The following is a 16,488-nucleotide window of genomic DNA, read 5'->3' on the forward strand; positions in this document are numbered from 1 at the left end:
TTGCATGCTATTTAGGCTAAAAAAGGATGAGTCGTAGATAAGCCCTTTAGATAAAAATGATCAAACTGACAAGAACCCTTAACCAAAGCCAGCGACTTGTGTGGTACGTTGCTCACATAATCTGAACCGCCATAAGCTCTATTCAACAAAGTGTCATTTGTAACCAAGTCTATACAAACGTATATGGTCACCGGATGTAGGGGACCCAGGATAGCCTTGAATTGATGTCCACGCAGTTATGGATCCTGGTCCATGCTGTCCCATTCAAGCCTCGTACAAAAAAAAAGTATCTACGTGATGTCGTGGATGATTCTTTATCCGCAGGCACAGTTAATCTTGATAGAAGTGATAGGGATAAAGGAGTTGTAAAGATAAACTAAGTGGCAGAAATCTGACAGATTCTCTTTTGGGTATTTTTTTTTTCAGTTTGGATTCACACGCCCTCTGAAAGGGTTATCTCTAACAATACAGGATCGCATCTTTCCTTTTGTGGAATATAGCACAACTTAAAATCAAAACGGCCACCCTTCTTTGGCTTAAGAGGTTTGTCGGAGCAGTAATCAATAGCGCACACGCTTGACGCGGGTCTAAGGTGTGATTGGCTCTAGCTGACAAATGATGGGTGTTTTTTATAGTGAAAACTGCAAACACATTGCGTCTCACACATCCTGATTGGCTTGCAAAACAGTTTTGGTATGTGAGCCGGATACTGTAGCCAGATATAAAAGGCTGTTCTCAGCCGCGCATCTTTGCAGGGTTAGACGAACTCTTTTCTCATTTATAATGTCTATCGCAGCAAAGCTCGCTCAATTCGGTAAACAGCACATCGCCAGAGGTATCGGACGCAGTACCGAACTCGTTATTTCCAAAGGAAAGGGTACCTATGTCTGGTGTGTCGAAGGCAAGAAGTACCTTGATCTTACCACTGGTATTGGAGTCACCAACACAGGTAAAACATCTTTTCAAATATACGCTTAAACTATTCGTTGCATCAAGCAAAGCTATAAAATAAGAAGAGAAAAACTAATATGAACTCTTATTATTTCAGGCCACTGCCACCCTACCGTTGTCAAGGCTGTTCAGGAACAGGCTGCAAACCTGTCCCATGGACAGGTCAACATCTTTTTCCAAAAGCCAATGCTTGACCTCATCGAAGGTCTCAAGAACAGAATGCCCTCCCCCAAGCTTGACACCTTCTTCTTCTGGAACTCTGGTTCCGAGGCTGTAGAGGCTGCAATCAAGTTGGCCAGACAGGCCACTAAGAAACAGAACATCATTGTGTTCCAGGGTTCGTACCACGGTCGTACCTTTGGTACCATGGCCCTCACCACCTCCAAGACCACTTACTCTGCCGGTTTTGGTCCCCTGATGCCTGGTGTTCATGTGGCACCTTACCCATACTTCCAGCAGTGGGCTGCACACAAGGCTGACCCCACAAAGTTCACTCCTGAGTGGTGCGGTGAAGAGGCTCTCCGTCAGTTGGAAATCCTCCTCAAGCAGCGTACTTCTCCTGAGGACACCGCCGCCATTCTTATTGAGCCCATCCAGGGAGAAGGTGGCTATGTTGTTCCTCCCAAGGGTAAGTTTTTTTTAGTTGATTCGGCCATATATATATAAGAAATAATTGATTGACTAATGCTTAAAAACATTAATAGGCTACATGAAGGGTCTTCGCGCTTTGTGCGATAAGCATAACATTTTGTTGATTTGTGATGAAGTACAGTCCGGTTTCGGACGTACCGGCAAGATGTTTGCTGTTGAGCACACTGGTGTGGTTCCTGATATTTTGGTTATGGCCAAGGGTATTGCTTCTGGCTACCCTCTTTCCGGTATTGTTGCCAACAAAGCTTTGATGGATCTCCAGCCCCCAGGATCTATGGGTGGAACCTACTCCGGTAACGCAATTTCTTGTGCCGCCGCCAATGCCACTCTTCGCGTATTCGATGATGAGAAGCTTTTGGAGAACTGCAATGCTAGGTAAGAATAAATAATTAAAGATAAGAGGCATTAATGGGAAAAGATGATAAAAAGTTTAAAGCCTAATGTGTGAATGTGTATTGTAGATCTGAGCAATTTTTCTCGGCTTTGCGCGCAAAGATTCCCGCTGCCCTTCCCAAGGGCGTCACTGTTGACGTTCGCGGTGAGGGTTTGATGATTGGTATCGAGTTTATGGGTGTTCCTTATGGATTTGCCAACTCAGTCGCCCAGGAGGCCCTAAAGCTTGACACAATTGTCTTGACCACCTCAATCTACGAGACTCTCCGCCTTATTCCCCCACTCAACATCACCAAGGAAGAGACTGACTTGGCCATTGACCGTGTCGTTAACTCTATTGCCGCTGCTTCCAAGGCTGTCAAGGCTTAAGAAAAAACAAGCACACAAATAATTCTCATCTTTATCTCTCAAAGTGATTCTTTTTGCCCTATATATCTACCTATAGTTATCTATTACTCTATCCTGTACATTGTGTTTTCTCAACATCTTTATAAAAAACGCTTTCTTTAGAATATCTTGATTTGCAGCAAGGGTCTTTATAAAAAAAAGTATAGATATTAAACATGAAAATAAACACCCAATACCATTGCCAGCCAACCAAAATCAAATCAAATTAAATTAAATGAAAGAAAAAGCTTGAACTTAAACATGTCGTGACTCCTTGTCTCAGCAAAATAATAATAATGCATTATCTCTGAATTCTTACTTTCCTTTTTGAATTAATTACAGTCAACCTTTCTGCTTATAATTTCTTCTATTCTTCCGATTACTTGGAATGCGAAAGATCCTCTCTGTAATTGGCACGACTGGTGTTGGCAAGAGTAATCTTGCTGTGGATTTGTGTAGGACCTTGCGTGGTCAGGCAATCAATTCCGATGCCATGCAGGCAAGTGTTGACATGTCGCGATGATCTCGATTAGCAATATTGACAGTACAGCAGGTGTACAAAGGGCTTGACATTATTACCAACAAGATGCCCTTGGAAGAAAGACATGGTGTTACACACCACCTCATGGATTTTTTAGACCCTGAAGACGAATACAAAGTAACAGAATTCAAGCGGGATGCGACTCAATGTGTTCGTACAAAATAGCAGAAAGCAAGAAACAGAAAGAAACATAAATTGTATTTTTCTTTTTCTTCTTGTGTAAATTGTTCTTTTGTGTTCTTACGACATTTATTACTATTGTTACTGTTATTTATATTCAGATAGAGAAACTATCAAATGAAAATCAATTGCCAGTATTAGTAGGAGGGACAAACTATTATATGCAGAGTTTACTATGGCGCAACACGCTGATTAAAGAAACAAATGGAGAGAGTGACGAGGAGGAGGACCGTTCTAGAAGTCGTAGTCCGTCTCCTGAAATAGTTCCAGAGTTGGAGGTATTAGAAACTCCAGAACTATACGATCGTCTGAAGCAAGTGGATCCTATAATGGCTACAAAATGGCATGTCTCCGATCGAAGAAAAATCATGCGCAGCTTACAAGTATGGGATTAAGCCTACAATAAAAAATATTTAAAACTTACTAATGTATTCATATATTAAAATCAAATATTTAGATTTTTCACGCGACCGGAAAGCCTCAGAGTGAAATCATTAAAGAGCAAAAGGCACAAAAAGAAACACATGGTGCACAACCAAGGTAAATCCTCTACAAGGTTTGAGACAGAGGCTGGTATGCTTACATTCAAGCAATGGGCTATAGATTCAAGGCACTTGTATTTTGGCTTTATGCAGACCCGGTTGCACTATATCCCCGTCTGGATGAACGAGTGGATAAAATGATAGAGGTCAGTCTACATAAGCATTTCTTGACTAATTACCTAAAGACTGAAATTTAAGTACCTAGACTGGCTTGTTTGAAGAGATCAAAGATTTGCGGAGGCGTGTCGTAGCCGGATCAATTACGCTGCCTGGTCAGGAATTAGAAAAGTACCAGCGTGGCTTGTGGCAAGCTATAGGTAAATTTGTTCGCCTGTTATTTGGTAAATTCTTCGATTATCGCATTATTAACTGGGTGGGTAGGCTACAAAGAGTTTGATCCTTATTTTACAGCCGTTGAAGAAAATACATTGGAAGAGCCAGGTAATAATAATGATTTAAACAGGTGAATTTTTGTTTTGGAAGATACATCGCCTAAGTTTAAGCTTTCAGAACTAAAGAAGATCAAGGACGAATGTACTGAACGTATGAAGGCTGCTACAAGGCGATATGCAAGACGACAAGTCCAGTGGATCCGTAATAAGTTTTTACCCTCTGTGTTTGACTCAAAGGGTGACGTATTGGTTTATTTACTTGATGCAGGAGGTATGTTATATAAACTTTTATAATGGTAAATACTGTCAGTATGGTTAGTTAATGCCTCATAGACCTTGATGCATGGAATACAAATGTACAACAAAAGGCAATTGACGTTGCTAGAGGTAAGACTTTTTCAACATTTTCGAGAAAATAGCAAAATAAAAGATAAAAAGAAAACACCTGCATTTTATATTAATAATATTATTTCTGTAGCCTTTTTAGAAGATAGGCCAATGCCAGATCCAGCTAGCTTTGGAGATGTGGCAGCTAAAATGCTGTCTAAATCAGACGCAGAAGAGTATGTATAACTAACTACGTATATACATATATAGTGATATATTGCTTATATTCCCAATTTATTAGCACCCATGCGCGTGTACTCAACTGGAAGAAGCATGTGTGTCCAGTCTGTATTACTAACAAAGGAGAGGTTGCAATTATGAATGGTGATCTTGAATGGGAACAGCACAAAAAGAGCCGTTGGCACAGGAAGTCATCTAAGCGAAAGCGAATGGAAGAACTCACAGCAAACAAACCACCCCTTTAAACGAAACCTCTCTCTCTCTCTCTTTCTCTGCTAAATTAACATTTCAGAATGCATTTTGTACACATACACTTTGAATCTCTCTTCTTCTTTTTCATTATTCATAAACTTCCTTTATCCAAGGTTGTTAGCTTCTATCTTCATAATATATATATTTACAGAGAAAAAAAAAGATACAGAATATTCTCTTCTTTTTTAAAAGAAAATTATTTCAACAATTCAGTCCATTCGGCATCATCTAGGCCAAGATATTCTGCTCCAAATTTGGTTCGTGCAGCCTCGATGTGCTTCTTGATATCGGTAGTAGGTGAAGTCTTGGAGTGGGTCAGAAGGGTGTGAAGAGTACGGAGTGTCTGAAAGATAATAACAGAATTTAGTAAGGACAAAATAACTTTAGTTATTTGCATCTATCTTATGTTTATATATGTTTGTCGATATTTACCTTTTCTACCATATCCTCATCTCCTTCTTCGGTGTACTTGACCAGTACACCATCAAGCACCTCCGGAATATTGTGAGCCAGTAAGATATTAGGCAACTGAGGGTTTTCAAGCATCAAGCTGTTAAAAGAAAAGACAACCTTGCGCAAAATAGAAGGATCTAAACCCATGCATAAACAAACGACTTTTATAAGAACATCTTCTTTTGTGAACAATCCCAAAAAATAACATTACCTTGCTCATTCTTCAAAATACCCGCCAGAGCACTAAATCCATCCAATGATTCAAATCCCTCGACACCTTCCTTGAAGTGCTTGAGGAAGCAAGAAATGGCATAGATGGCTTTCGAACGGACTTCTTTGTCTTCGTCCTTCTTCTTCAAAATCGCAACAAGAGGCTCCAAACCGTTATTTTTTAAGAGCTACACCACAAAAACAGTACAATTTTTTTAAAATTAATAAATTAAATATACTGCATATATATATGCGTGTGTGTATAAAACTTACGGCTTTTTGTGCTGCTGGGTTGTTTTGAACAGCTGTACCAGCTACCCAGATAGCTCCCTTGCGCAATGAGGGTTCCTCGGCCGAAAACTGGGCAATGATACTAGGCCACAACTTCATGTTTTCAATGTTCATAGCATTATCAATGCCTTCAATCAATAATTCGAGGTTGTCCAAAGCGATTTCCTTGTTCTTCAAAGTATCTTCCTTGTCATTGATACAAGCCACAGCCTCTAATTAAAGGCATTAGGAATCACCTCTAGTTTTATATAAATATAAACATCGTTCTAGTTATTCTTTTGTTTACCCTTCATGCGGGTTGCATCATCCTTTCCGAGAATAGCTTCGATAATTGCGGGATCATAACGCTTGGGATCAACTTTGAGCTCACCGCGACGGACAGCCTCGGCCTTACGCTGAAGATCCTCTTGATCAGTATTGTTAACAGCCCACTGAAGTAATTTTTCCATTATAGTAGTTTAAGAATGTATATGTTTTGGTCTTTGTTGGGAAAATAAGTTTAACAAAAACGAAAACGTGGCTGGGCTTTATCTGTCAAAGAATTAAGTCCAAATTGTTCGAGTAGGTTCTTGCCTTTTCGGCTGGGACAGGTTCTAAATGTGGATTGCATTACCTGTGACTGCACCTATAATCGATGACGTTTATTCCACGGTAAGACAAGACTGATACTCAACTAAAGGTTCCTTGTAGGTAACTAAATTCCCAAGTAATGGTAGCATGAATATTTCATTATTTTTCTAAGAGCTTCATACCCGGTCATTATATATATAATCCTCTCTATTTTCTTTTCTTTTCTCTAAAATCGAATACTTATTTCTATATAAGAAAAGTTCAAATTTAATTAAGCGGAATTATACTTGTGCTTTCAAAGGAGGAACGATGACCACGTCAACAAGTGGAGCTCAGTTATTTTCTTTTCTAATATGAACAATTTCAAAATTTAATAAACCTTACTCATGGCTTCAATGGTAAAGAGAGAATGAGAGAGAAGTATTACAAAAAAAAGATATTAAGCAATAGTATATTGGCATATTTGGCGTACAAACACTTTCAGGGGAAGTGTGTAATAAATCAAGAGCAAATTCAATATTAATCATGTATATTAAAGCCACGAAGGTTTTCACATAATTTTGAAATCTCGAAAAGCCTATTCTACTTCACAATAAATAAATTAAAAGATGTATCAATTAGAATCCCAGTTTCAATAGCTGGACTTGTATATACGTAGCATTACTGCTTCGGTAAACTCACACCGGAGTGTGTATTCTATATAGAGCATGGTCGAAACTCTGTGTTGTTTAAAGTGGCACGCCAAGATCTCAATGCTTCCATTACTGCGACCTCTTCCCGATCGGGTGGAATAAAGACAGGGCAAGATTCTGGAGGAAGATTGATATTAGGCCGTTGATCGGGTCGTACGATTGTGCGACGTGTGGTTCCACTGGTCGAACAATAGGTGGCGCTAGGCTGATCGATCGTTGATTTAACTTGATCTGCGAACAAATGAGAGACGTTGTAAGAGATATGATTTTGATCATTTATTTATTTTTACGCCCTTACCAATAAACACTACATCAGGATCGTCCATGCCTAACCGATGCCATGTCTCTTCAGAGCCTTGTATTAGATCAGCTCTTCTTTTAAAGAATGACTAGAAGGAATGGACGAGGTAAGACGACGAAAGACCAAGGAGGGTTTAATGTACTTGATAATGAATGCTCCACTTTGCAGGCCTGTGAATAACTCCATACTTTGGCTGGACACAGAAAGGGCATGCAATAGGAAGCAAAGGTGATATCTGACGCTGGGAAAGTTGTAGGAAGCATTCGGTACAGATTGGCTTACTACAACAGCGAGAGGTGTTGATACTCATGGGATAATACTACAATGGGATAAATATGTTGTTTAACTTCCAATTGATATTTTACCAAGAGACAAATAGGACATTCAACATTATCTTCATAAAGCCGACGAACTAGAGCTGATGAGCTGGCCGGTAAGGAAGGCAATTCACTAAGACCTGCGTTGTTAAGAATGGAATTGCATGGCATTAGATTACCTTTGTAGAATGGAGCAAGTCGACCTTGAAGGATTAGTTTTTTGACTGACTTGACATCCCATATGTCACAATGTGCATTATGGGACACAAGTGAACCATGATCTATTGTCAATTGGTTTTTGTCTTTTGAATTAACAATACCCATGTCTTAGCATTTAACATCATCATCCCCACTTTTATACTTGAGGTCTCATTTGATCACCAGTCACACAATCTAACATTTAACCCTTGTGTAAACCATCCTTAAGAGATCTACACTACAATTAATACAGCCTAAATAATTAAAATAATGTCAACTTAGATAGTTCAATACAAAAGCTTTGCTTGATAAACTCTTGGTACTTATAATGGCTATCAACAATTCTTGTAGAACAAAAACTATTATTTTGAAGTTCAAATAAAGAAGATGGGGTATATAACCAGTTGATTCTTTTTTTTATTAAAAAAATCATATATATATATTGTTTGTTTCAAATTTTTTGGTGTTTGATTGATCGCTACATAATCCGTGCCCACGGTGGGCGACTTGGAGATATCTAAGGGTAAAGAGGTAAGGAGAAAAAAATATTGCTTATATTATCCGAATATAAAGCGTGACTCAGAGAGCATATACCACTTCAGAATCCGAAGCGGAAGCAACAAGTATTGTATTGTGAACAACATACAATAAAGTATTTCGAATAATTTTGGATTCTACCTTTTGATAGTTAATTAAAGTATGCTACCTCTAAAAAAGTTACGGTGCTCTTTCTTTACTGTAACTTTTACTCGAATCAGCAATCTTACGGGGACGACGTCTCTCTACAGCCAGATCAATTCATTGTGCCTGCATGTTCAGGCCCGGTGTCTTCCTCTAATCCTTTATGGCGAAATGATGTGTCCTGAACAAATATAATATATTCATTGTACGCATTAACTTACTACTTTGTCTTCACACTTTCTGTGCTCATCAATCTCTCCATAGAAGCCTACCTCTCCTTCTTTTGGAAAATGTGGCCTGTTTTTGGGCGATTTAATAACGAAATGTTGTCATAAAAAAACCAAATCCTGTATATTCGATTAATAGATGTTTGCGTCCTAAATTTAAACTTACTTGGCCTTAAAAGATCATAATAATTAATCATAAATACACTCTATATCAAGAGCCAGTTATGCAGAAGATCGTAAAAAGTTGTTGTCATTAAAATGTGACGCAATTTTGTGAATACTTTACTATTTATTGGCCTTCTTACACTTATGATATCTTTTTCTTTCTTCCACCTATTGTATCTATATTACCAGAAATTGACCTAAGGTTTATCATTGAAAAAAGCCAGAACCAGTGTGAAAGCACCGACTGGTAAGTAATTCCCATCAACCCCTTTGCTTTTCTCAAAACAAAAGAAAATCTTGAGAAGAATATTATGTATCCTGGCTTTTCATTAACTATTATAATAAGAATGGGTCCTTAGGGACCAGATTGGGTTATTCTATGATGCCAAAAAGTCACAATTTGTGGTCCAGTAGAATCAAAATGTTTTCCACCAGAAAATGTCGTCCCCATAGAGTTATCGATTAATCTATGTACCTGTAGTCATGTACCACAAGCCCACGCTCCTCTGCTGGCTCATAAACATCCGTAATATCGAACACATATATTGCAGATGAAAAGACAGAAACATCCACAACCAGCAGCGGAGAAGACATATTAAGCTGTAATATAAGTCCCATATGTTACGCTTAAAAAAGGTAAGGAACAAGATCTGCAATTTATTTATGTCTCTTATATATATATATATATATATGTATCATTTGATTTATCGTACTATTCTGTAGCTAAAATGGTCTTAACGTGTTAGATCTTGACAACATTGATACCTTGAAATGTATGCCTGGGACTTTGTTAGAAGAATCCGACACTCGCATCAAACCATCGACTGATCCTCCAACAAATTAATCAAGTGAACCGTGCAAGGATATTTTGAATCTGATTGCCAAATCTTTTGCTATAGCAACATGTATAGAGACTCAAATAAAGGCTTTAATTGGAACTAATAATTCTCTGGATGAATCCGAATATTCCGACTATTATTTTGCGGAATATATACTTCATCATTTGTAAGTATCTATATCTCACCATTAAAAATATATTATTATTATTATTATTTTGATAGTTAGGTAGTTAACTAATCAAGCATATTTATCTCAATAGCTTGCAAATGATGACCAGCCCAAGAAACCCAATTCTATCCCCAATGAAAAAGAGGACAGTTGCCCCAATTACAACAATATACTTATTACACGCACTGTTCTTAAGCTGTAATGGACTAGTGTTTTTCTACTGGTAAACTAGTTCGAAACAAATGAAAAGGTTGCCTTCTAAATATATTAGGATTGAGCGTACAGCTGAGATAACAGGAGCTGTGAATCGGGACGGAATATGCTTTTCAATCAAAGATAAACGCTTCACACCTGAATTGATTGTATTTTCTGGAGGGGTTTATTTTTAATAATACCATATAAAAAGAGCAAGAAGATGAAAGCAAAATGATAAGAAATACGGCCAAGATATTGGAATATGGCATATATGTCCAAAAGAACAATTCTTTTGTCCCGCAGTTCTACTGTCGTTTCTTCAGTAAGTTGATTATGAATATATATGAATATTCAAGCCACAGATAATATTACTTTTAGTTAACCAGACCTTCCTTGAAGCCATATTTCTAGCTGACGAAGAAAAAAGGCTTGTGAAAAGAGCTTTTTGAATGATTTCCTGTCCGGTAACCCCACACGAGCTAAAAATCTTTACTGAAAACATTCCTATTATGTTAAAGTAGAAGCAGCCAACAATAAAATATGTGATAGGATCATAAAAGTGAAGAATAAAAACCATAAAAATAAAAACTAAGGTGGTCATGTTCTTTTACTTTTACTGACTATAAACAAACCAGGAATTATTGCTTTTGTTTATTGTTTCAATATGTGTTCCAATTAGCTTGCATAAGTGTATATATATAAATCTTTTGATTGCACTTTCTTCCACGATCAAGGCTCCTTTGATAGATATTAAAGTTTTGCTTATATCAGAGGTTCGTTTATTTTTACCTTCTTATTAATAAAAGGGATCAATTATTACAGACATAGGTGCTTCTTATTGATCAATTTAATTACAGTTGAGAATATTAAACAGGTGGTGATGATTGATTGTTTACACACGCGTAAAAACAATCAATCATAAGAAAAAATTTAAAAGTATATGGGTGTAAATTAGTCAGTAAAAGTTGATTAATGAAACAAATTTACTAGATACAAATTACCTTTCTCAGAAATACAGACTGCAAAAGATCCCCTGCATTTATGTAAAGAAGTTTTATTTTGATACGCAACGTTCGCATCTGGGTGCCTTTCACAAAAAAAAAGCAAAATTTTATAGCCCAGAGCGTTAGCAAGGGGGACAATACACCTTTCTGCTACTAGATGTTAAAGTAATAGCTAAGTAGACACCGTTGTTTGATAGTATAGTCTAAAGGAATTCCAGAACGGTGATAGGGAATAAGTACTATATTTTCATCAATTATTCGCCAACTTTAAATAATCTTTCACACAAAATTGTTTCTAAAATACTTGAAAAAGTATTTATTTATCGTAGCAGTGAGGAAATAAAACCATAGAATGGCAGATCTAGTCTTGACAATTGGATCTCTTGACTTTTTTTTTCACCAATTCTTTGATATATTCAGTGAGATTATCCTTATAATTTTGAGTGAAAATGTATTTACCGTTGTGCGAATAGTTTATTCAAAGTTGGCGAGTAATTAGTGAAAATATAGTAAGTATATACGTTATGACCGCAGCGCCATTAAGTCAGGTTCGGTTCGGTGCGACAATGTCTGGGCTGACACATTTTTTAGCTCGAAATGATCACTGTAGGGAATCGTAGGATTGAACGCCCCTGGTGCGCAACTTTGTTGTTCATGAACAGCTTTCTTCTAGGCAAAATAAGAATTAATGTTTTATAACCCCCGGATTGACAGCTTTTTTTCTACAGAGGGTATTTTCTAATAGACAGCTGTATATTGTCCTATCAAGAGCCACAAGCCCAAGTAATGTACACATTGAAATTAACAATGATAGTAACTTTATAAATTAAATGTTTCTATAGATTCCTTATTGAAGTATGACTCTCTTAATATTTGCACTTAATGTTTTATGAGCATATATATAAAATTATTAAAATTTAGACCAATTATATAGGTTTTGGACAATTGGTTATTCATTTCAACGGAAGACCCTCGAAGAGCAAACACAGGTTTTATGTATTTAAAGTAAGATGTTTTACCAGAGATGTATGTATGTATGTATATGTATATGTATATGTATATGCGTATGTATGTATGTAATAAGCTAGAATGATTTTTATAAATGTAATATGTAGTAAATTATGCTGATATTATTTTTTAAGATTTATTGTTTCTTGCGTCCCGTGGCTTTATAGATTCCTAAAGGAAGACCCAAGCGTTTCCTCTTCAGATGTTCAGTTCGAACCTTATCCTTGAGTTGCGTGGGGTTTCGATTGAGTAAAGCTTCTGGAAACTCGGCCTTTATCTCCACCCAATTTCCTGCCCCATGTATTTTCAAGCCCTCTTCCAAGGCAATTTCCTCCTCAGGGGTCCAAAAGGCTCGATATCCTGAAGAATCCATAGAACGCCGAGATAGAACTTTGCAAGCATCTGAAGGTGTGGATCTCATTGGAAATAAATCTATTTCTTTAAGTTCAACATCTTCATCATCGCTATAAAAGGAATGCTTTGAGGGAACTTTGATTGTTTTCTTTGCACCAGATAAAAAAGAGGCTGGCAGAGAACGAGAATTAGACGATAGGTTTGATGATGTAGGATGATTTGATGTTATATTAGAATCTGAGGATTCACCTATAGATGTTTGGGATAAAAGTTTTGTTGACAACTTAGAGCTATCATTAGACGTGTTCTCAGAAATTTCTGGATTATAAGGCACTGGTATTGGTAATTGATTATCCTCTCGTATTCTTTTTTTTGGGTCTTGAGCATCGAGGTACATAAGGTTTCCAGTTGGAGTGGTTGAGCGCCGTCTCTTGGACTCAGAAGAGAGTGGTTTGTTCTTGATAGATTTTTCAACATCATTATCGCTTTCTTCAAGTTCGTATTCTTCGTCTTTCTCTTGTTTGTGTTCTTCTTTTTGTTCCTGTTTAATATTGAAAATGATGCTTTTGTGTTTGTCTGGTTTAGTTGTTGAAGAATTGGTTGGATAATCATATGACTCTTCTGAATCTGAGAAGCCAACGTCGCTGGCCGAGAGTATGGTTCCGCCCGTTTTTTCGGAAAAGAACGAGAACTTGAGAGGTTCTGATTCTTCTAGGGGTTCTACTCTAGTGATAGGCTTTGGAATACTAGGCTGTATACGTTCTCTAATTTTGAGTTGTGAATTAGATTTCTCAAGAATAATGGCCATAAATTATTACCTATTCGACATTCCAACTCTGAATGGGCGTCCTCTTCTTGCTTTTGCTTTTGGCTTCTCATTTTTCTCAGATCTCTTTTTTAGTTGGACATTTGAATTCACATTATCCAAGACATCTTCTACCGCAGATTCATAGACACTATCTTCATCAGAATCTGATGAATCAAGTGTCAAGTTTTTATAGAGATGGGACATAATAACTGCCAGATACAAAATGGAATTGCAAGTCTACACAAAATGTCCTTGTTATCAACTACTTTTTTAAAACGCCGCTTGTTTGTTTTTGACTGTGTCTATGAAGGTTCTCTTTCTATCTTGTACGGTGAAGTGCTTCTATTGATTAAGTTATATCAAAAAGATTAAAAAAGGAAACATTTCAATATTACGCACAGATCTTGAAAGTTAAATTATACTATAAGCAAAAATAAAAACAAACAAATCTGTAATATCTAGACATTTAACATACACTATTGAGTAAATGATATTTTATCTGCGCCAACTTTATGCTCAATTTTGACAGGTTCACGTTCCTACAAAACAATACAAGAACAACCATCAAATGATTCCTATGTTGATCAATTCCTAATTTGAAGAACAATTTGGCTTCCAAAAATTAGGAATTGTCCTAGAAAGAGAAACCAAAACAAATTAAAAAAAAAAGAAATATTTTAGTAAGTACTTTTGGTTTTAATGAGCTAAAGTCTTGAATTTCAATTATATTCAGTTTTTTTTTTTAAAAAATTAAACTAAATAAGCACCCAATTTGATCAATTGTTTTTTTTTTGAAAATATATATATTGGTCAAATGTAGATTTATACCAGGATATTCTTTATTTCTATTTCTTTCTTAGGTACAGTAATTCAGGGCGGAGAAGTTGTCTCGTTTGTCTTCATTTGGATCAAAATATATTCTTTGTTTGCACCATCGTTACCATACAAATAAAAATTTCTTTAATGGCATTTCATTGACACCATTTAATTTTAAGATTCTCGATAATTTCTTTCTTTTTTTTTTGATAAATTATACGAATTCTTCTATTATAAGTATTTGAAAAATAGCGTTCAATATCTTCCTACTCATTTAAGAGTTACACTGAGAATATGAGCTAAAAGTACATAATACAAACAAGTAAAATGGATATTGTGATTTTTTAAAGTCAATTTTTAGAGCTGCGTTGTTCTTTTGCTCCAAAGTTAAATGTACAAGTAGCATTTTTTTTTGATCTTTAAAAAGAAAAGAAATAAGCGGGTGGAAAATCCAAGTCACAAGGTTCTTATGATTCTGCAAAATGGCATGAATTTGCCAATAGGGAGAGAGAAAAAGAAAGATAGAAAGATAGATAGATAGACACACATAAAAGTGTAGGGGAAGCAAAAAAAAAAAGGGAAAAAAAAAAGATAACTGGGAACCGAGTATTTTTTTTTCTCCTTCCTTTCTTCTTTATATAATTCCATTTTCTTTTTCTATCGTTTGATTCTGATGCGGCCAGCTTCAATTCATTCTCGGTCTTCGTCTTCGTCGTCTTCTTCAGCATTTTCATTTGGAAATGAAGAAAAACCTATAAGCCCGTCAGGCAGCTCAGGGAGCTCAGCATTTTTTTCTAAGCTAACCAGTACAGTCAGAGATACTCGATCAAAAGTAGAAGCTAAAAAAACAGAGCTCAATGCAACGATGCAGGAAAAGCTTCCCGAGTGGAAATCTCGCAGCGTAATGTACGGAAACATCGCACGAGAGACTGGCATTGAGTGGGGAAGGCGAGGAAAAGTAGCTGTAGAGCGATGGAAGAAAGAACGTAAGTAAAAATCTGGAAAAAAACAGTGTTTAAATAGTCTGGATCCTGACTTTACCATTCAGCTCTTACTTCGCCATCTACACCTCATCTTGAACATTCCGTGTTTGGTTTATCCCTATCTCTGGCGGTATCACGAACTCGGATAGATCCAGAAGACCCTGTGCCAGCTGTGTTTCGGCGGTGTGTGGAATATGTTGATAAACACGGTAAATCTCACCACAATAAAATATATTATCATATAATTCATAACTCACCCTTTTTCCCTTGTTGGTATAGGTATTATGGAAGTTGGGATTTATAGGTAAAGAGCAAGAAATACCAGAAATTTGTTTTTGCAAACCTTACAATGTATTCTATATTTTCACAGAATATCCGGAAGTACAAGTACTGTGAATGGTCTGCGGACTCTATTTGAGGATGGTAAGAAAAACTCGGTCTTGTGCTGATTTGTGATGAATATTTATTCTAAAATACTTTATTACAACACAGGTTCTGATGTTGATTTGGAAGTAACACAGCCAGACCCCCATGCAGTAGGAGCATTGTTAAAGATGTACTTGAGAGAATGTAGGTTGATAAAGACAAGACTCTATAATCTTCACAATGGAATCTAGTGGTTTGTTAATGATACTCATCAAATATTATATATATATAGTGCCTGATCCTATTATACCGACTGACTTGGCACACGAATACAGTCAGGTTATCTCAGAAGCCATCCGGACACAAGAGGATGTTGGAAAAGATACATTGTCTCTTACTCCTGCGCTCTTAAAGACAATGCGAAATATGACGGCATCACTTCCCCGAGATAGTTTTCATCTCTTGCGGCTTTTGTGTGCACACTTGAGACGGATCTCGGCGCAGGCAGCCACGAACCGAATGACGACGTCCAATCTGGCTCTCATTTTCATTCCCACCCTGGGTATTGGGCGTCATTTATTTTATTGCATGGTTGAAAACCCTAGCCTTTGGGATACATCATCCTCAGAAATACCACCAACTCCATCAACTCCACCAACTCCATCTTCTCCATCAACACCGGCTGGTCCGGTTCTTACCCCTCCTCCACTCCCTCAAAAACCCCTTCACATCAAACTCCACTGCTCTCCCTCCGCTACCACTAAACCGTTGCCGATTTCCACAAATCCACCACCCAAGCCAAGTCGCTCTCCTCACCACACTAAGAAGGGATCACCTCCAATCTCATGCTCACCCCCCGATCGCGTCTGGAAACGTACACATGGTACCAAGGTGAACGCAATAGGTCGTCAATTTGAAACGTTGATGCACAATTAATTACTTAATAAAAGAGAGATAAATATGTATGCTTTTCTTTATATATATA

At 37.1% G+C, this 16,488-nt stretch overlaps 8 protein-coding genes across 8 annotated transcripts; 3 read left to right on the forward strand and 5 right to left on the reverse strand.

Moving 5' to 3' along the window:
• The first annotated feature begins 762 nt into the window (after positions 1-762).
• PHYBLDRAFT_127459 (hypothetical protein) lies at positions 763-2,594 on the forward strand. Its single transcript, XM_018429164.1, has 4 exons — positions 763-949; positions 1,049-1,579; positions 1,656-1,977; positions 2,064-2,594. The coding sequence occupies exons 1-4, from the start codon at positions 784-786 to the stop codon at positions 2,362-2,364; spliced, it is 1,320 nt and encodes a 439-aa protein (XP_018286661.1). The 5' UTR covers positions 763-783; the 3' UTR covers positions 2,365-2,594.
• Positions 2,595-2,770: 176 nt separating this feature from the next.
• Positions 2,771-4,849, forward strand: PHYBLDRAFT_150220 (hypothetical protein; the record flags this gene model as incomplete). The annotated part of the gene is made up of 11 exons (XM_018432434.1): positions 2,771-2,887; positions 2,933-3,073; positions 3,205-3,486; positions 3,561-3,643; positions 3,707-3,791; positions 3,851-3,962; positions 4,027-4,086; positions 4,129-4,308; positions 4,371-4,424; positions 4,516-4,600; positions 4,666-4,849. The coding sequence occupies 11 exons, from the start codon at positions 2,771-2,773 to the stop codon at positions 4,847-4,849; spliced, it is 1,383 nt and encodes a 460-aa protein (XP_018286662.1).
• Positions 4,850-4,914: 65 nt separating this feature from the next.
• On the reverse strand, positions 4,915-6,305 carry PHYBLDRAFT_188615 (hypothetical protein). The gene is made up of 5 exons (XM_018439535.1): positions 6,097-6,305; positions 5,793-6,022; positions 5,521-5,707; positions 5,289-5,446; positions 4,915-5,199 (listed from the first exon to the last, which is right to left on the reverse strand). The coding sequence occupies exons 1-5, from the start codon at positions 6,257-6,259 to the stop codon at positions 5,053-5,055; spliced, it is 885 nt and encodes a 294-aa protein (XP_018286663.1). The 5' UTR covers positions 6,260-6,305; the 3' UTR covers positions 4,915-5,052.
• A 771-nt stretch (positions 6,306-7,076) lies between these two features.
• Positions 7,077-8,014, reverse strand: PHYBLDRAFT_173045 (hypothetical protein; the record flags this gene model as incomplete). Its single annotated transcript, XM_018436929.1, has 4 exons — positions 7,077-7,303; positions 7,371-7,461; positions 7,516-7,692; positions 7,739-8,014. 4 exons carry the CDS (start codon positions 8,012-8,014, stop codon positions 7,077-7,079), a joined length of 771 nt encoding a protein of 256 aa, XP_018286664.1.
• A 667-nt stretch (positions 8,015-8,681) lies between these two features.
• On the reverse strand, positions 8,682-9,555 carry PHYBLDRAFT_173046 (hypothetical protein; the record flags this gene model as incomplete). The annotated part of the gene is made up of 5 exons (XM_018436930.1): positions 8,682-8,750; positions 8,791-8,866; positions 8,963-8,967; positions 9,102-9,138; positions 9,437-9,555. The coding sequence occupies 5 exons, from the start codon at positions 9,553-9,555 to the stop codon at positions 8,682-8,684; spliced, it is 306 nt and encodes a 101-aa protein (XP_018286665.1).
• A 631-nt stretch (positions 9,556-10,186) lies between these two features.
• Positions 10,187-10,765, reverse strand: PHYBLDRAFT_63468 (hypothetical protein; the record flags this gene model as incomplete). Its single annotated transcript, XM_018441124.1, has 2 exons — positions 10,187-10,320; positions 10,537-10,765. 2 exons carry the CDS (start codon positions 10,763-10,765, stop codon positions 10,187-10,189), a joined length of 363 nt encoding a protein of 120 aa, XP_018286666.1.
• A 1,547-nt stretch (positions 10,766-12,312) lies between these two features.
• PHYBLDRAFT_63467 (Homeodomain-like DNA binding domain-containing transcription factor) lies at positions 12,313-13,542 on the reverse strand (the record flags this gene model as incomplete). The annotated part of the gene is made up of 2 exons (XM_018441123.1): positions 12,313-13,294; positions 13,349-13,542. The coding sequence occupies 2 exons, from the start codon at positions 13,540-13,542 to the stop codon at positions 12,313-12,315; spliced, it is 1,176 nt and encodes a 391-aa protein (XP_018286667.1).
• Positions 13,543-14,827: 1,285 nt separating this feature from the next.
• On the forward strand, positions 14,828-16,439 carry PHYBLDRAFT_173048 (hypothetical protein; the record flags this gene model as incomplete). The annotated part of the gene is made up of 6 exons (XM_018436931.1): positions 14,828-15,140; positions 15,203-15,346; positions 15,417-15,441; positions 15,508-15,560; positions 15,630-15,707; positions 15,796-16,439. The coding sequence occupies 6 exons, from the start codon at positions 14,828-14,830 to the stop codon at positions 16,437-16,439; spliced, it is 1,257 nt and encodes a 418-aa protein (XP_018286668.1).
• Positions 16,440-16,488: the final 49 nt, after the last annotated feature.

Source organism: Phycomyces blakesleeanus (assembly GCF_001638985.1).
Source record: "Phycomyces blakesleeanus NRRL 1555(-) unplaced genomic scaffold PHYBLscaffold_24, whole genome shotgun sequence".
NCBI classification, from domain to species: Eukaryota; Fungi; Mucoromycota; class Mucoromycetes; order Mucorales; family Phycomycetaceae; genus Phycomyces; species Phycomyces blakesleeanus.